General features: G+C 44.9%; 1 protein-coding gene across 4 annotated transcripts in view; it reads left to right on the plus strand.

Moving 5' to 3' along the window:
- Window positions 1-20,763, plus strand: part of MMD (monocyte to macrophage differentiation associated) — a 175,379-nt gene that overhangs the window by 101,983 nt on the left and 52,633 nt on the right. For all 4 annotated transcript variants that reach the window (XM_078654412.1, XM_078654413.1, XM_078654410.1 and 1 more), the window contains exon 6: window positions 14,265-14,366. In XM_078654412.1, coding sequence (XP_078510538.1) covers window positions 14,265-14,366 — 102 coding nt within the window. The remainder of the gene's footprint in view (window positions 1-14,264; window positions 14,367-20,763) is intronic.

The raw sequence follows: 20,763 nt of genomic DNA on the forward strand, positions 1-20,763 counted from the left end.
TGTGCTGCACCAGAACAACACAAAACCATAAGATATTCACGAGGCGCTATTAACTCTTGCGCATAACCCAGGTAACAACCTCACACAGTGTGCCTTAGCCCACCCCGGACTCACGTTTGGCCCGATTTCCTGCTGCTCCTGTAAATGGTCGAGTATGGGGCATAGTCAGGCAGGCAGACCGGTTGCTTCAGACCACCCCAAACTATCCTGTATCTACGTTAACGTGAGATCCTTTCCTAAACATTCCCCCGACATCTGGGACCTTCTTAATGAAAGGAATCCTGATTTAGTCTTTATCACCAAAACCTGGCTGGATGACAACTACTCCCCAGATGTGGCCAATGCATTACCAGCTAACTACAAAATTGTCAAACAAGACAGGCATGGCTGTAAGGGAGGGGGGTAGCAATCATGTTCAAAGATCATCTGACTTGTCAACCAGTTCAAGTGGCACCACAGAATGAACATGAAATACTTCCCTTCCAAATACTTCATGAAGGTCTTATCTTTCTTGCGGGAGCGGTGGTCTATAATCCCCCAGGTCACCAAGCAGATCTCACTACCAGGCTACTCACTCAACTTCTTCCAGTTTGCCTGAAATACAAGAACTACCTAGTGATAGGGGATTTTAATGTACACTATGAAAATATAGATAGCCCGGTCGTCTCTCAATTGGAGAGCGACATGCAGATACTTCAACTCAAACTGTGGGGCCCACCCACATAGCTGGTCACACGCTCGACCTACTCTTTTCTAATATCAAAGCTACTCGCATCCATGAGATGAAGCCATTACTCTGGACAGATCACTCGCTTATAGCCTTCACACTGGGTCTACCAGTTAAATCAATTAAGCCCTGCAAAACTTATCAGACATCGAATCTAGCCTGGAGGCTAGTTACTGAATCTTCATTCCTAGCACACTTCACACGCTCCAACATACAGACCTTAGTAGATCTTCCAGTACGTGTGGGAGCCGCTAATCTTGAGTCAGAGATTCGCGTAACTTTGGACAAACTGGCTCCTATACAGAAACCTAAGCAATTGCAAAGACCACATACAGAAAAATGGTACGCTCCACAACTTATAAGACTCAAGAGGAAATGCCAAAACCTTGAACATCAATGGAGATTGTCAAAGAATGAATCAGACAAACTGAGGTGCAAGTCTGAACTTAAATCCTATAATCACGCCATAAAAAATGCAAAAAAATCCTACTGTGCCTTCGAATCAGTGAGAACTGCAACTCTGCTAAAGAACTTTATAGAATAGTCAAAGAACTTAGCAAACCAGTCCGTATGTCCCAAACTTTACTCCCATCAGTAGACGCCTGCGAAAGAATAAGGGACTTCTTTTCGGATAAAATAAGGAAGATTTATTCCACCTTCAATTCTTCCACAAAAGACAATATAATGAATAGGGATCTCTCGACTCCTCATCCAGAAGCCACATCTGTTATGTGTAACTTCACCCCCCTTACAGAAAATGAGGTCCTAAAGGCTATGGGTGAAGTAAAGTCTGGATCTCCGCTAGACCCCTGTCCTCACTTTATTTTTGGTCAGACTACCACCATCATGTGCCCATTCGTCGCCCAGCTCTTAAACAACTCCCTGAAAACCGCCACCTTTCCTGACATATGGAAACACGCCTCAGTAATCCCTCTGCTGAAAAAAGCCGGAACTGATATTCTCAATCCCGAAAACTACCACCCAATATCCCAACTTCCCTACCTCTCCAAACTTTTGGAGAGACTGGTGAACAGGCAATTATCTGACTTCCTAGAAACTATCAATCTTCTAGACCCATCACAGATGGAATTTAGGACAAAAAATAGCATAGAGGCAACGCTGCTGGCAGTGTCAGACAATGTTAGATCATGTACTGACCAAGGAGGGGCAGTTGCTCTGATATTGTTGGACCTGTCGGCGGCGTTCGACACGGTCTCTCACAACAGTTTGCTGGAAATCCTCTATGGAAAAGGAATCTACTCCAACGTTTTGAGCTGGCTCAGCTCTTTTCTTAGTAACCAAACACAATCAGTCCGCCTCGGTCAATTTCAATCCAAATCTAGCCACATCAGCTGTGGTGTCCCGCAGGGAGCATCATTAAGCCCCACTTTATTCAAAGCCCACTTTATTCAATGCCTTTACTGGCTAAAATCAGCAGGAAGTGGGACATTGGTATTTGCTCACATGCAGATAGCACGCAGCTGATGGTGGCCCTGGATGAAATGCCAGAGGTCACTAAATCAAAGCGCCTTACGGAGATGGCTCAATAGATGCATGAGCACTGTTTAAAGCTGAACGAAGGGAAATCCGAGATCTTACTTTTCGGGGGTGCCAAATTAGTTCGGGATGCCACATGGTGGCCACACATACTTGGCACCGCCCCAATTCCAAAACAATTCCCCAATTCCAGAACATTGCACACAAAGCCTGGGCATCATTATTGATGACACCCTGTCCATGAAGGTTCATGTACGGTCCCTTTGTGGCAAAGGTTTTGTTACCCTGAAACTCTTGGTTTGGCTCTTCCCTTGGATACCATTGGACTGCAGAAGATCTGTCACGCAATCATTGCTGATTAGTCAAATGGATTATGGGAACGCACTATTTGTAGGCATGAATGAGCTCCTGTTCACGCGACTACAGGTGCTTCAGAACGCCGCCGCCAAACTTGTCTGCAACAAGGACAAGCTAAGTTCGACCTCCACGTGCATGAACAACTTGCACTGGTTACCCATGCGCCAAAGAGCAGCATTTAAGCTACTCAGTCACGCACGTAAGGCTTTGTACCGAATTGGCCCTGAAATACTCCAGGAGAAAATCAAGTTTTATGTCCCTACAAGGAGCCTGCTGTCACTTCATCTAGCTTTGGCCAGAACAAAGCACATTAAGAAAGTGAGGACCGGAGTGCTATAATTCTCTTATCTGGCAGCTAGTAAGTGGAATGAGCTACCTCTGGACCTACGGTTCACTTCCAACTACGTACTGTTTCGAAAAAAAATAAAAACACATCTGTTCCCCAAGTACTAATGCACACTCTCGCAGCCGTACCAGGATATTCGCTACTAGCGCCTTGATATCCCTCGGGATGAGTGTAGCCCGTTATAAATAAATAAACAATTCCTCCTAGAGCGCACTCCGCACGCAAACTAGGAGCCTCTATGTCCTTCTTAGGGAACATTCCTCTAGAAGACATATGCAAAGCAGCAACATGGTCTACAAGACATACCTTCACTAAACACTATTGTGTTGATGTGCAAGCAAAGCAACAAGCTGCAGTAGGCCAAGCTGCCCTCAAAACTCTTTCAAAGTACTGCAACAGGTACAGGCGACCACCGCTAGGGGAAACACTGCTGTATAGTCAATGCTCAGTGTGAGATCTGCAGCTCATAAGCCTCGAATGGTAAATGCTACTTACCAGTATGAATGTGTTCTTGGCATGTAGAGCTTCAGAGTCTCACATGCCAACCTGCCTCCCCGGGACCTGTATCTGTTCCAGTTCTATCTTAATTAGATCTACACACCTGGACATCCCTTTTTAGGGCTCGGGCCTACGTAACACTGCATAGCAGTGTAGGCGGAGCCTAAGAGTCCTTGTGTGAGGGTTTCGGAAAAGCTACCTAACAGATTCCTGGCTGCTTGTGATTTTTCGTCCTTTTTTATGCCAGCTGCATTTCGATTGGCCTTCTCGTGCGTGTGTTTTCAGAAGAGAGCACGCAATTGGCCATAGGCGGTAGAGTAGCTCCGCCTATTGCATATTGTGTGCGGTCACGCGCACGAGAAGGGCATATTTCTTCAATTACCAGCTGTCAGGGGCCGCGGTAATTGAAGACAGATGCTGGGCGCACGTTTTGTTTTGTAGTAATCCATTTCACGGAGCTCTCCCTGTCAGCGCCTCTTCTTTGTGTGTACGCTTTCCCCATCCCTGGTGTGCTGTGAATGCCCTGGAAACCCGAGATAATTCAAAACATATGCTCGCAGTGGCGCGCGCCTGGCACCACTCGAGCTTCTTTTATAGGTCTCGTTATCAGCTAGTTTCATCCTGCTTAAAGCCCTGGGGTAGTGTATGGGGAAGATGAGCTGTACCCAGCAATGGATCTGGATGGGTAATGTATGATATGTAAGGTTTGTGAGGTGAGGAGAAAACAGTATCCAAAAATGTATTCGTAAAAGTTGACATATAACACATTTTAAAAGCGCGCCTCCGGTTCTTTTTAGCATTTAAAGGCTGGCACGGCGGGAAAAGACTTGATGTTGACGGCAGGCGACGAGACGCAGCATTCTACACCTAGACGTGTTAGAAAAAAAATCACACATAGGTGCTTCAGGGCTGGTATGTAAATAAATGCTCATCTGGGAAGAAAACTCAATTTCCAACCTCTGTGCAGAAATGGCCTCTCCCTTTCAACACTCCATATTACACACACATTTATAATACAGTTCAGACAGCGGGGCCGAGAGGCGCTATAATTCCTGCAGCCGGCGTGCAGGTACTTATGGCTGTGAAAAGTGAAAATATGGCCCTCCGTGTACATTAGGGAATGGCCCATCACTGCCAATGGATGGCAGGTCAGTGAGGCCGTGCCCGCCGCACTTACCGAGGGGCGCCAGGTCAGGAGTACGTAGTTGAGCGTCTGCAGGAGATGGAACCCGGCAGCGCCCACTGTGCAAATTAAATCCCCCACTGACATGCAATACCTTCCGTGCGGGAGGAAATTGGAGCTGTGCTGGATCGCTGGCTCGTGCATTCTTCAGAAATAGCAGATGACATGATAATTACCAATAATAGGCGGCTGCCTTTTAAAATATATCTGTAGTGCTTATTGCGTAGATCTGCATTTTTAATTTTAATTTCTATTACAAGCATGGAGATGAATATTCAATATTGCGATAATGATATTTATTAACTGTGGACAAAGCCAGAATCACCGGAGAGCTTCACAGGGAACAGGAAACATAACAGCTCTGACCTGTAGGAAGTAAGACTTCCTCTTGAGGTGTGGAGTTTATTTTTCAGAGCGTAGAAAGCACAGCGTAGTATGTATGTGAATGAGGCCTCTCACGGCTTTAAGTGAGCCGGGTCCTGCCGGTTGTAAAAAGCTGGTGCTGAGATTGGGCTCTCCATTTTTACCCTCAGGGTGAAAAATACATCTTAGCTCTGCCTTTGATGTAACTTCGAAGAGACTCGTTATATTTCGTTCACAGTTTCATCATTTCAGACCTGGCGCATTTTCAATGTTCTATACAATGAAGCCAAAGTTTTTGCTTATTTATCTTATGCAACTAACAACCATTGACAAAGCCAATAGTCCTGGCTTGTTGTAGGGGTAATGTTACTTGCAGATCTTTTGACTGGGTGTGAGTGTTTGATTGGTTCAGATGCTCTGTCCATCACCACCCCCTTTTGTACCGCTTTGGCCGCCATAAGTGTGGCAGGGTATGCTCAGACGTGAGTCCCTTGCTCACTTTGCCACTGGATTCAAGCAAGCCGGGCTGAAGACGGCTGTAATGCCAGAAACCGGTCCTCGGAAGCTTGTTTCCGGTCCAGGGAAGGCATGGCTTGGCAGTTCGGGCTGGACTGTTCCCATGAGGCACAGGGTCAGACTGATTTGCATATAGCCATGTCTGAACTGGGGTGGCAGAGTGGGCTAAAGAACGGTGATGGATCAAACCCAGATCTTTTGACTGGGTGTGAGTGTTTGATTGGTTCAGATGCTCCGTCCATCACCACCCCCTTTTGTACCGTATTATATATCTGGATGCAGTCAGAAGCAGCAAAATGCCAGCTGGGCATCGCACTATGGTAAGCACAGATTTTCAGCTTACGTGTTTCAAGTCATGCTCTAAATTAGAACGGACACACCCCTTTGAGAGACCTCCCCAATTTTTTCATCCCACTTAAAGCCCTGAGGCCACTGTCAGGCCACCTGTGGCTTCAAGGAGGAGCTAGTGAAGTTCTCTCACACCTGCATTTCATACCTGCCAACTTGAAGAACAATCTCATAGTGAGAGTGAGTGCGCAGAGAGTGAGTGCGCAGAGAGTGAGTGCGCAGAGAGTGAGTGCGCAGAGAGTGAGTGCGCGAGTGCAAAGTGCAGGGTGGGTGCAGAGTGTGGGTGGGTGCAGAATGTGGGTGGGTGCAGAGTGTGGGTGGGTACAGAGTGACTGTTCCAGAGAGAGCAGGATATGCTTGTGCGCTTACACGGTGCACTGACACACAGGAGCTAAAACAAAGAACAGCTGAACACGTGTCTTGGGAGCTTCATTGAGGCAGCCGGCCCTCTGTGAGGGGAGCAGCAAGGAGGGGACGCCCCAACCAATCAAGCGCAACTACTCACAACCTACTGTATGAGTACAACACAGGCCAAAGGGCAGAGCTAGGTCTTTTCGCATTACGTAGGGTGAGCAGTGTGTGTGTGTGTGAGTGTGCAGGGTGAGCAGTGTGTGAGTGTGCAGGGTGAGCAGTGTGTGTGTAGGGGCAGTGTGTGAGTGTGCAGGGTACGAACACTCGAACTAAGTCCACCACACACACACATAAGAACACGCACATAAGACCACACACATAAGACCACACACACACACCACTCTCACCACCACACTCTCACCACCACACTCTCACCACCACACTCTCACCTCCACACTCTCACCTCCACACTCTCACCTCCACACTCTCACCACCACACTCTTACCACCACACTCTCACCGCCACACTCTCACCGCCACACTCTCACCGCCACACTCTCACCGCCACACTCTCCCCACCCCACTCTCCCCACCACACACTCCCCACCACACACTCCCCACCACACACTCCCCACCACACACTCCCCACCACACACTCCCCACCACACACTCCCCACCACACACTCCCCACCACACACTCCCCACCACACACTCCCCACCACACACTCCCCACCACACACACACACCACCAGCCGTCAGTGCACGCTTTCAGCGGGCACAAACACCAACAGCTGTCAGTGCAGGCTTCCACCAGGCACACAACACCAGACGTCAGTGCACGCTTTCACCAAACACACACACACCACCAGCCATCAGTGCACGCTTTCACCAGGCACACACACCACCAGCCATCAGTGCACGCTTTCACCAGGCACACACACCACCAGCCGTCTGTGCACGCTTTTACCAAACACACACACACACCACCAGACATCAGTGCACGCTTTCACCAGGCACACACACCACCAGCCGTCTGTGCATGCTTTTACCAGGCACACACACCACCAGCCGTCAGTGCACGCTTCCACCAAGCACACACACCACCAGCCATCAGTGCACACGTCAATTGTTAACGCATCCACAATTAACTATTGTAGCAATCGCAGTATGGTGCACTTTACTTTTAAACATATTCATCTAAAGCGCAGCATGCCACCATTGCTACAATTCCAATCCAACCCACATAATTCCACTACACACCACATGCATACACTCCATAACACATGGCTAAAAGACATTGCCATTTACAATGCCATTAGCTCTAACTCAAATAAATCCGAGACCTATTGCATTTCCAATACTTGTTTTCAATTTTTACTAACTCCATCATTTCCCATCATGGCGAAAAACAATCTAAGGATGGAGTCGATGCCCATGCCCACTATCGTCTAAGGAAGGAGTCACCCATCTCGTGACTACGAAGACTTCTTCCAAGAGGACAACAACATGCAATCATCCGAGCCCAACACCAGGTGTCGATCTAATGTTCAGTGTGAGACTCTGCAGCTCTACATGCCAAGAACAGATGCAGACTGGTAAGTAGCATTTACCTATCCAAACTGGACCCTCAAAAGGGCCTGTAAACGAGCTAGAAACTAACCAAGGGAAGTTCTTCTCGAGCACCATCAGAAACATTCTGAAGAAGTTTTGTTGATATGTGTCACCACGTATAACATTGCCTCAAATTCGATTTCCAAATCAATAAATAGGCATTGGAAGATTTGGGAAACTAACATCAGAAAATGGACAGAACCACTATTCTCATACAAAAAAGCGAGGAGCATCAGGGACGCTCTGGTACATACTCGCCCATGGAAAACTGAGAATGAAGCAACACCGACTGTCCTGAATGCTTGGGGCCTGCCCAGAGTCCAGGGACATTTCCCTTGTGGGAATTGCAGTATTTGCCACTTAACTGCACCCATCAAAACTTTAAACCTGGAAAGTGGAAGTACCTGGAGTCAACGCTCACATACCAATTGTAATTCAACTAACGTGGTCTATATGATCACTTGCCCTTGCGGCTTGAGGTATGTGGACATGACCACACGGAAAATTAAATAACGCGTGTGTGAACATCGAAGCAACATCCGATGTAGAAAGAGTGCCACAAGAATGACAGAACATTTCTTACAGTTTAATCATACGACAAACTATCTGCGATGGACCATTATTGAGCAGATTGTATCTGGAAGCAATTCAACGCAAAGACTGGTCGAGAAGGAACAGAGATGGGTTTACCATCTTGCAACCCACACTCTGGGACTTAATGACAAAATCCTGTGGGGTTCTGTATTCACCTCTAACAATACATAACAGCTACAACATTAGTCTGTTTAAACATTGAATTACATTAAAATAAGCAAACTCTGCTGAGATTCTAGATCTGGCTTCTAAGGTCATTGAATGAAGGATGGTCCGTATGAGCCAATGATTGAACTCCCATTTCTGATTAATTTCCCCTGGCGGTTAAACGCACTACGGTCACCTGTTACGAGAATCCGTTCTGGATCTCTGAGATACTGGCAAGCCAGCCATATACTCATGGGAGTTCAGTCATTGGCTCCATTTACCACAGATGAAGAATCACGAGGGGCATTTGATTTCTGTGAAACAAATATACGGACCATCCCTCATTTAATGACCTTTTAAGACAGATCTTGAATATCAGCAGTGTTTGCCTACTTTTTGAGGCTCTCTCACCACCAGCTATTCTATTTGATTCCTAGTCCTGAAGAAGACTACCAACACTTATTTTCTCTGTGTCGAAACGTCAACGATAAACAGAGGTTTTCCTTACCTATGTAGAGCAGACTACATATCCAAGCAAGATAGGACATCTGCTCCAACATATACATGTTTCCTTTGGACACCATATTGATTAATTTATGTATTGTATGTCAACATCTGTAATTGCCACTTGTTCTTTTTTTGTATCACAGTTTTGTTACATTCTTGTCAAGTTTATTGGTTTATGTAACTGTTATACAGCAGTCCTGTATGTGCCGTTAATAAGTCACTATTTGTAAGGTTTCACAATATATGATGAATAATATCCTGTGTCCTGAATCCATACCTTGTTGGTGTCTCGGCTTACTTATATGTAACCATTAGTAAATACCGGATATATTGATTTGTATTCCCTCTAGCTCTATACATTTGAGGCATTCAAACAATGAATGTAGAAGAAATACAACACTCCCTACATGACCGATTGTTGTTACATACCACTAGACATCCCAGTTCTGCTGGATACTGGGTTACCCCATTAGCTTTAATAGTATACTCTGAGATGGACTGCTTTACTGCACAAATAAGGACTGCTCTGCTGCCTTAAGCCTGCTCTGAGTCACAAGAGGTCTGCCCTGCTGCTTGAGCCCTGCTCTTCTCTTTGAGCGTAGGATTTCCAGAGTACTCGCAGGGCTCGTTGGCTGGCCTCCTGATCAGAGCCTCCGAGACAGAAAAGGCTCCAACCACCTTGAACCCACACATGGACCCAGGGCCGGGCTGGGAACGTGCTCGGCTGCCCCCCCCCTCTCTCTCCCCCGGGGGTTGGGGTGCCGCCGAGCTCTTTGCCGGGGTCGGTTTTTGGCCATTTTTGTTACAGGGCTGCTGCAAAAACAGCCCTGTAACAAAAACGGCCCCCAGGGGCCCAAAACCGTCCCCAACCCTTGCGGCGCACCGGGGGATTGCCCGGTGCCCGCTGCGTCCAGTCCGGCCCTGCATGAACCCTTCCTGAGTGAGTCATGATCCTCCGGGTAGTACCTCTCCAGTCCTGGACCTTTGAAATTGGTGCTAAAGGTGCCCAGATTGCCAAAATCCAAAACCTAAGACTTAGAAAGTGTTTGCCTAGGAAGTGCTCTGTGAATCCAAAGAACACCTGGACTGATCTGCAAACTTTATCTTTGTAGTCATTTTCTTCCAAAATGTCTTCCAGGTCCAAAGATAAGTGGAGAACAGGCCCATTTCACTTTGGGTTTCCGACCTGCACTCCATGACGCATGGCAGTAATGTTTGACTATGCCCCAGTCTTGCTTGCCGGCTTTGATGCTATGATCTTTTAGATTTTATTTTACACTTTAAAAATTAATAACTCCAGTTCTACTGATTCCATTTTTGTTGTTTTGGTGTGAAATAATTTATTAAAATGTACTCTATTTTTTCTAAATTGTGTGGGAATGTTCTTGTGTTGTGTTTTAACTTCATTGTTGTTTGTGTGCTGCATAAACACATTGCCTCTAAGTTAAGCCTTCTGCTTTTGTGCCAAGCTAACAGAGGGTTAAGCACAGGTTAATTTAGTGACTTCAAGGATTGTGGCTGTTATTCCAGTATGGTTCTACCCCTCAACCAACAACCCAATTTTCTCACCGAACCCTTATATTTTGGGTATGTTAGTAAGATCTCCTATATGTAAATATTACCAGCTCTCTTGTCCTTTACTTGTCCGCTCAGTTTATTAAAACACTGTTATGGTATTATATAGTAACATACAAAGAAATTGATGGTATATGAGGACTATCTGGCTTATCAGGTCTGGCCATCTTCCCCCCTCCTGTAGCTTAATGGACGTACTTAATTGTAACCTCTGTCTTTGCTTCTGGTGCTTTAAAGCTGCCTTTGTGCACCTCATGGCCAGATCTTTGTGCATATGTATTTGTATTTGTATTATATGTGTGATAGTACATAGATAACTGTATACTCGTTGAAGGTATGAGACACCAAGTAAACCAGTTTTGCCAATTTTCCTACCTCCTATAACTTTGTTGACCTTACTTAGTCTCCACCTCTGTCTTTAATCTGACACGATGTGCCCTGATTAATTCTACTTTATATACAGAACACTGACCAATGGTGATTGCAGAAATGATGAAAGGGAATTTATAAATTAAAAATATAAATTGTCTATTTTCAAATATATAAAATAAACTTGATATGTTCACACTGAAACTTCACTGCCAGTAAAATTAGAGAAGAACCATACACCCCATAAACCAGTCATCTCATCTGAATGATTCTGTGCCATAGATCCCATTTATTTTCTCAACGGATTTTTATTGACATTTGTTACGTTAAGTGCATATACAGTAAATGTGAGACAACACTTCACAGTATTAGTTGGGTGTAAAACAATGTCATGAATATTGACATTAACGTGAACAGACGTCTGTACAAATTGTTACCAGGATGTGTTGACTCAACAGAAGATCAAAAGATGCCAACAAGCAGAGAGGTGGAGAAAAAGTTTTGGCAACAGGACTAGAACAATCCTATTAATAAGAAATGAAGATAGGGGAGGAGTGCATTCGTTCACCATGGAGGATGCTGCCATGCACATGCAGTAATGCAGGGAGGGTCTATAAGTGTTGGTGGAACAAGCATCAGACGGTATGGAGCCCTGGGGGGGGGGAGAGCGAGGAGAGGGTGCTACCTGTATGGGTGAGCTAGAAATGTGTGGACTCTCTAGCTGTCCTTCACAGAATTTCCCTAAAAGTGTATCTAAGAGCTCAGTAGGGGGATATTTACAGAGACCCTTTACTTCTTCTCTGTGCAACAATGTGCCCTCTGCCCACTTCAGCATGGTAAGTACCCATGCTGAACCCACAGACGGCTGCGCTGCCTTCCACCTTCGAGTGATTTGGCGTTTCGCTAGTTTGGCGAATCGCATTGCAGCCTTATGTTTTTTTGGTGCGCTGGTAGAGTTCCAATAGACAGATTTCCCAAGTGTATGAGAGGACAGTGCCTATGCAGTGTTCAAGGTATGTTTTAACATCCCTCCAGTATATTACCAGTGTTGGTCTGGACCAGAGCATATATATTATGTCTGCATCAGGGGTCAGGCCGCGAGGACAGGCAGCATCCGTACGGTTGATAATTTCTAGGAATTAAGTACGCTCTATGTAAAACCCATAATTGGATCAATTTGAAGTGGATGTTGTGGGACACAAGGGAAGGATATTGCAGAATAGTCTGCCATAACCTGTCTGTGCAGGTGTGGCTAAAATCTACATCCTAGTGCCCATGTGGTGTGTCGAGGGGAAGTGCAATTTGCGTGCTCATGGCGCAGGCTAACCTGAGGGTCTCATGCCTGCCTGTACCTAGTGTGTTGAAGATATTGTGTGACCAGGTGTTTAGCTGGGTCTTGTTTTATCTCCTCCCCAAGAGTGAGTCAGTACAGCAAAGAAAGAGACGTGTAGTAAAAATTAGCCAGGTGGTAGCTCAGTGTTAGCAAATAACTCATCCAACAGAAGGAGTGATCCATCACTGTACTAGTCACTTAAAGTGTGCAGTCCTGCTGTGTGCTATATAACCAGCTCTGAGAGAGTAGCAGACCCACTCCCCATTGGCATACCAAGTAATGGCAGCGCTGGAGCATATGGTTTAGTTGTCCAAGTGACGAAAATGTTTCTGCAATTGCACTGGTAAGCCACTTGGAGGAGGGGGGGATATCTGGCTGCGAAGGCCTAGAAAAAGGTGAATTAAAGTCAGGACTGATTACAAGGTCCAGGAAGGAAACAATGTTGCAGTGTCGTGCAATTCTGGGTAGGGACGCTGCAGTAAAGGCAGCATCATATAGGTTTTTTTAGGCAGGGTGTCAGTTGTGAGGAATTTATGCTGTACTTTTCATTAAGATTGGACATCTGACTTGTGGTGGCTCCTTTCATAGTGAGCAAATACTCCAGCTCTGTTTTCCTGCAGCAGTTTGGCTGCGAATACTGTTGAGGCATTTCCAGCCATGTCAAATGCCAAATGCCTTGTGTAGGTCTAGAACAATGCATAACTGGTAAGGGTGTTAAGACAAAGCATACTTAAGTACTCGTAAGAAGCAAGAGATGCTCAAGTGAAGTGTTTCTAGCGAACGCATAACTGGTTTGGTCCGAATTAACTAGCTGTGGCACCAATAGGGCTAGGTGATCTGCTAATATCTTTGCTAGTACGTTATAATCTGGGTTCAATAACGCCAATGGGTGACAAGAGCCCAATATAAAGCAGCCTTGTTCCGGCTTAGGCAGTGCGATAAGGAGGGCGTCGCTCAACATGGGCTGTAGGGACGCTGCAGTAAAGGCAGCATCATATAGGTTTTTTAGGCAGGGTGTCAGTTGTGAGGAATCTATGCTATACTTTTCATTAAGATTGGACATCTGACTTGTGGTGGCTCCTTTCATAGTGAGCAAATACTCCAGCTCTGTTTTCCTGCAGCAGTTTGGCTGCGAATACTGTTGAGGCATTTCCAGCCATGTCAAATGCCTTGTGTAGGTCTAGAACAATTCATAACTGGTAAGTGTGTTAAGACAAAGCATACTTAAGTACTCGTAAGAAGCAAGAGATGCTCAAGTGAAGTGTTTCTAGCGAACGCATAACTGGTTTGGTCCGAATTAACTAGCTGTGGCACCAATAGGGCTAGGTGATCTGCTAATATCTTTGCTAGTACGTTATAATCTGGGTTCAATAACGCCAATGGGTGACAAGAGCCCAATTTAAAGCAGCCTTGTTCCGGCTTAGGCAGTGCGATAAGGAGGGCGTCGCTCAACATGGGCTGTAGGGACGCTGCAGTAAAGGCAGCATCATATAGGTTTTTTAGGCAGGGTGTCAGTTGTGAGGAATCTATGCTATACTTTTCATTAAGATTGGACATCTGACTTGTGGTGGCTCCTTTCATAGTGAGCAAATACTCCAGCTCTTTTTTCCTGCAGCAGTTTGGCTGCGAATACTGTTGAGGCATTTCCAGCCATGGCAATGGCTCGCAAATGGTGTTGGGTGGTAAATGTGGTGGCCTGGAGAAATACACAGGCCTCATCTAGGCCCACCCTAGTGACGATACTGCGCTGATCTTCCTCCCACGACCACATCCATGTGAATGTAGTAGAAGCCAAGGCATCATGTCTTCACTTACCCATCCTCCCTCCCTCAAGAGCGTCAGTAAGTCAGCCATGTGGGTCACTTAATATGGGTCATTTGTAAAATTATTTTATTATGTATATGCTAGTCATAAACCCTACTTGTATTTTTTACATTTATTAGGTTAAATCTACGTGAACTTGGACCACTAGCATCTCACATGCGTTGGTTTATCTGGCTAATGGCTGTAGGAGGAACCATTTATGTGTTTCTTTACCATGAAAGGTAAGAATCCATTTAATTTTTATAGAAAATAAAAAATATATATTTTTTGCAATGACTGATAGATCTCCAAACGAATATTTATAAAGAAAATTAAATCTAAAAATAATGCATCATTGGTCTTGTTATATATAAATGGTCCAGATTATATGCTTTGCTTTTATTGCTCTCACTGTTGTGCTACTGTGATTGGTGTATATCTGGGGGAAGCTAATTTAATGAGACAGTACAAGGAGTCAAAATATATTGATCCAAGGTGTGGGAGAGGACCAACTGGTTATATATCGGACGAGGGAGAGCCCTGCGCCTCCACACCATCTCTCCCTCTTGCTCCTTCTCCCACCGTGCCACCCATCCCACACCGTTTTTAGGGCCTAAGAAAATATTGAACGTAACTCTTTCCATGCGGAATGCTTGTCGAAGTTAATTAACTTGGATAATGATTCCTCAACTGTTGACCCTTACATGTGAACACATGGATATTTGGATAATGAGCAAAGCAGAATAAATATCAACACCGGTAAATTTGAAGCAGTAGATGGGACAAAGCATTAACAACTACAAAATCTTCTGCAAAGCAGTAAGTGTCTTTCCCAGGTTTCTAGATGGCTAAAATGAAGTGTTGCAGTTAGGTTGTGCTAACAATGCATAAATGACAGAGGAGATTTCCTCCTCAGCTTTGTGCATTGGTGGATCTAGATGAGCCTCTTCATGGGACTGGGGTAAACTTTATCAGGTGCAGTAGTTAGGACATACTCTATCTTGGCATGCTGTGACCATAACCCTATCTTGGCATGCTGAGACCTTATTGAATGGTGCCAATTTCTAAAATTGTGAAATAATACTCGAAAAAGGTTGCGATGGGCAATTTCTTTATCTAGTGTGCACTACACAGACCATTTCAAGGTTCACAATAGATCTCATTCTGAGAGATTTCTGAGCTAGGGAGGACTTGACAAAAAAGACATGTCGATCTGATGTGGGACCTAAGGAGAGAGAACTGGAGTGGAAACAGAATGGAGAGCTTTCTGGTTAGAAATTCAAATCCCACTGAGGTACTGAAGGAGAGGCGCATATAAAGCCTTAAGGTTAAATCAACAGGCTGCTGTGTTGATTAGACAGGAACAGGGTTTGGTCTGAACCCACACTATACGCACACATTATTTTCATCAATAGGCATTGATGTACAGATAGGGCAGTCTTCTCTTGGACCATCTTAGCAAGAACCTGAACGCAGTGGTTGGGTAGGAAATTAGGCATCACAGTGTGACCAGTGTCCCAGCTGCCCCAATGGTAATAGAAGTTCCTGAGGCAAAAAATTCCACAACTACTCTTTCCCAGTCACTCCCATTATTACCTCTCTATCCATTCCTCCTCACCCTCTTACCATCTCATAGATAGTTAATTGGCCAAATCACACTGAGACATAACTTGTCCTGGATTTTAAAGTAACCCCTGAACACAGGTAACCCCCACAGCCTCAGAGACCGTTTTAATAGCATTTTAAATGCCAATATGTTGGTCAAATATGACTTTCTATCCATGTAAGTAATCTACACACCCCCCTCTTTATTTTTGATTAGTTTTTGATTTTGGTTCAGTCTATTTTGACTGGGCATATTATTATTGTATTAATATGAATTCCTGTGACTTTTTTACAGTGGCATCATCCCTAGGGTTGTTATGTTATATTGAATTGAAAAGCGCGCTAATCACCCAAGAGGGTATCCCGGCACCTCGTCAGTTGTTTAGTTGTGTGGTCTAGATGCTTTTACGAAGAGCCAGATGTTTAGCTACTTGCGAAATGCAAGAAGTGAGGAGGAGGCTCCAATGTGTTGTGGGAGGAGTTTGTTCCATGTCTTGGGTGTCATGTAGGAAAATGAGAGATCTCCAGTTTTGCTTTTGCTGATATATGTAATGTGCGTGAGTGAGGCAGAGCGTAGGTGTCTGGTGGGTTGGTGAAAGTGTAGGTGGCTGTTCAGGTATACTGGTCGTGTGTGTGTGTGTGTGTGTGTGTGTGTGTGTGTGTGTGTGTGTGTGTGTGTGTGTGTGTGTGTGTGTGTGTGGTTTAAATTGTCTGTACTTGTGAATGGGGAGCCAGTGAAGCTTCTTGACTTGCTGTGTGAGGTGGGTGCAACATTGGAGGTTGAGCATGAGTCTTGCAGCAGTGTTTTGGATAGTCTGGAGTTGTGTAGGAGTTGTTTGGATATTCAGGCGCATTTCTGTTGTGGCCATTTAACTTTCGTTACTAGCCAGTCCCTAACCTCAACAGTCATTATGACCCACAGTAACTGATTGATGTAAGTCCATTTGGGATTGTACATGCATTGATGGGCTGGAGTTCTTCCTTAAACTATTAGGATTGCTCTCTAATTTTGGAAAATTGCACACTTATGTTAAGATGGTCAGCTGTTGCTCAAGAAACGCAGTGTCAGTTCCCCTCCAGCACTGTTGATTGGATACTGTGTAAGCAGGAAAAGGTGAACAGCATCATATTAGTGGTCCTCATCCTCCTCAGTTGTGTGAAGGTGCTCTTCTAATAGTTCTGCATTTCTGTTGCCTAACATTTGCCCTTAAACATAAGAGCCTTAAACAAGCTGCAGAGTTATCAGTAATACTGGATACCTACCTCCTCTGAGCACCAGTCTCAGTGAGTAAAACTGTGAGTTTGCCACACAACATAAATGTCAGGATTGTGCCAAACTGATTCTGTGCACACCCTCCGAATATGTTGTCCTGTGTCCCTGCAAGGGCACAATCAGTACCCCTAACCCATTATCTACTACTGCAAAAGCCCTGTATAAATTTGCTCCTTCAAACTCGAAACAGTCTCTCAGCAGCCTCCTACTAGGAAACCTTCCCTACTTCGTTGTGTATTGCATACAATAAGCACTTTTGACGTGGTTTTGACGGACGTAATAAAAAGTCCTGTAGTCTCATGTCATCAAAGAAGGGGGCCATTGTTTCATCTGGTACAATGTTGAGGTTTTTAGCCAATCATGTCACAACCTCCCACCACTGTAAGTTGTCATGACCCACGAGTGTTGTGTCTGTGCGCAATTTGGGTCGGGCCTGCTGTTCTTAAACCCTTGTGTGTGTCCCAGGAAACATGCATGACGTCCGCTAGTGTTAAACTGCCACACTAACCCCAACCCGATTGGATACTCAGAAATTGTTTGAACTTTTGCAAAACATGGTATCTAGTGTTTTATCCATGTTATTTGTGAATCGTTGCCAGTTCGCAAAACATGTAAATCTGGTAATGTTTGGTATATTTAAATCTTTTATCTTAGCCAGGCCATGACATGATGTTTGAATATATCAACATTGTGTCAGTAAGCATAGTGCAAAGTTTTCTTTGCTGGTGTGAATCTATAATATGACCCCGGGTCTGTAATATTATCCCCAAGAAAAATATGCACACGTTTGTGCAAACGTGTGAACTACCTTGTGGTGGTGTAGGGCAGTGTTCCCATTGCATGTAATCATCAGAGCACATGGAGTACTTGCTTTATGCAGGAAATGATTTCCAAAATGTTGAAAACCGAACACTTCCTCATAATTAGTTGTTTCTACATACATGTGTTGTTTGCGTGACAAATTGTTAAACATCTATATAGTTTTACTAGATCTGTGTATAACATACGCATTTCTTCTGCACCTAGATTATCTATTTCTGGATATGGTGTGTAACCAGCTCAAATGGTCCATGTTGCTCCCTCATTGCTAAGGGGACCTAGTCAAACGGTGGTATGTGTATGTGGTAGGGAGCCTTCAAACCAATATAGATGTTCTTGGTAAGTTAATGGTACTTCTAGAGCTTCATAAGCTTTGTTCTTGCTAGGTACTGTACCTGCAGTGTATGTATGAAACAGTCTTTTAGTTGTATTGACTGCTGGGAATGTAACACATGAATAGAATACCTCTGTCCTACATGCTTTGTGATTCTCCACCACGGAGGTAATGTCTCCACGCATCTGGGACAGACCAAGTTGCAACAACCTTTGTGCAACTGAATGTTTGCAGTTACCTGGTATGTTGGTAACAGTTTCGTCGGTTTCAGACATTTGAATGAGTAGAATCAGAGAGGGTACCCCATGGGGAGATCATTTGAAAGATTAAAACTTGATCAACCTATAGTCAATACATAGGTAAACTAGTACTAACAAAGACTCCCGTTACGAGGTGAGATGGGGTCTTTGGGTTCACAAAAGATAATTACTCAGATGAACCATTAAATAAGAACCTGAACGGCACCATGTAGTAGGGCTTGTACCTCCCTCAGTAAAACTGTGTGTTTGTCTGACAACGTAAAGGTCAGGATTGTGTGAGACTGATTCTGTGCACACCCTCATATTATGTTGTCCTATGTCCCTACTAACCGTAGTGCACCTTCTGTACCTCTAACTCTACAGGGCAACAAACATGTAAGCAACTTTAGAACATGAGCCCCCAAGGAAAATGTGGTAACCGATCCAGAACCATTTAGCTTGGACTCTCATACATCCCCAGAGAAGAACACAAGAAATTCTCAGCAAGGCTCTACACGCACGCCTACAAAGCCCTCCACAACACTGGACACCAATACCTCAACAAACGCATCTCTTTCCATGCCTCCAAGAGAAACCTACCTGGCAGCCAAGTGACCTCACTGTGTCAGCTGAGTGCTCTTGTGCCTCAACAAGGAAGTGGTTGTGTAGTTATAATAACAAAGCCCATGTGGCCATGTTGTAACACTTGTCAGGCCGCATTTGTTTATTCTAGTGTGTATCATAGCTGAGTCGTCAACTGGACACATAACAAATATGACATTGCACAGTGAACTTAATCCCTTGTACTAAATGTTCAAGGTGTCGTGATAATGTGACCATGAACAAAGTAAGCAATGCAGATTCAGAGAATGTTACTTTGTATTGGCACGCAGGCAAATGAATGTTAAAAGTCCTCATGTGTAAAAGAGAAGGCAACTTGAACAGCGGTGTTTCTGGCAGGGCTATCCTGACCATGTGACACCGGGATGTAGGGACCACTGTCTAACAGGAGGCAGTAATTGGTATGTACTGTCAGGCAATTTCTTAGATTACTCCTCAGGTGGGAGACTGGATTGGAAACCTTTCTCCATAGCAGTGCTCCTGCATACTGCTAGGTGCTGTGGAAGGGACAACAGAGCCGCATACCAACACCACACCTGTATGCCTACATCAGTTCTTTTCTTGCCTTCCGCCGAGGGTCCGGAGCTTCGCTCCCACCTTTGTTGAGTTTTCGATGACTTCTGAAATGATTTCACCTGTGTGCTAGAAAGTAGTGTCCCCACTGTGACTGCAGAAAGGAGATGTGCACAAGGTGTATCTTTGGTTTTTGGGCTCCGACAAGAACTCTTTCCTGCAATAAGTGCACCCGGCGGTGATCCAACACCAGGAAGGAAAGCTGTATGTCTCCGAGCATAATAAGAAGGTGCAGTCTCTAGGCTGTACCTGAAACCACTCAGCTTCACAGTCAAAGTCCTCCACCACTCTTACTTCAAGAGAAGGCACAAGGGCGTTACAATGTTAATGGCATCTCTTCAAGGTCACCAGCCATAGAACATATTCCTCACCTCGTCCTGACGTGCCCGCAGCAGATAGAGGCTTTTAACGAGTCCTTTCGGCACATTTTCAATAGGTTTTCTGCTTACTTGTTGGCTATGGTGGTCTAAAGAGCAGCTTATGCACTAGAATTACAACTTCCATTCGTTGCTATCAAAGCCAACATCCTCCTGGTGATCTAACCATGTTAGCTTCCCTTAATTGGTACTCCATTAGATCACACACATGGGTCTTAGAGATAGTTGAAAATGTACTACAGCCGACCTTTGCTCTTTGTCAAAACCCGCATTACTTCCACACTAGAGCAGATTTTTGATGCGCACCTGTCCATTACGTTAAAGGAGATATGGCTGTTGCACTCCAGAGGTGCAATTGAGAGGGTTCCAGACTCTGAAAGAGGAGAGAATGTAACTCTCTTTATTTCCTCGTCCTGAAGGAAGATCGGGTCTTCTGATGGATACTTCTAACAGCAGATTCCTCACCTTGGGAATTTTTACAGGCACCCAACTGATTTAGGAAGATTCTCATAGCAACTCCCTCACAGTCTGTAGCTTGGCTCTGTTTCTCCATGCTGCCTAAAATATTAATCCCCAGTCACAGATCTGGGTTTAATCCATTGTTATTTTGCTCGCCACATCATTCCGATTTGGACCCAGCCATATGCAAATGAGCCTTTACCCTGTTCCCCATCGGAATAGTCCAGCCCGAACTGCCAGGCCGGGTCGTCCTCGGACTGGAAAACATGCATCCTGGGACTGGTTTTGTGATATTACCCCTCATCAGCCAGGCTAGTTTGAAACCAAACTGATTTGCAT

Source organism: Lissotriton helveticus, chromosome 7 (genome assembly GCF_964261635.1).
Source record: "Lissotriton helveticus chromosome 7, aLisHel1.1, whole genome shotgun sequence".
In the NCBI taxonomy this organism is placed as follows: Eukaryota; Metazoa; Chordata; class Amphibia; order Caudata; family Salamandridae; genus Lissotriton; species Lissotriton helveticus.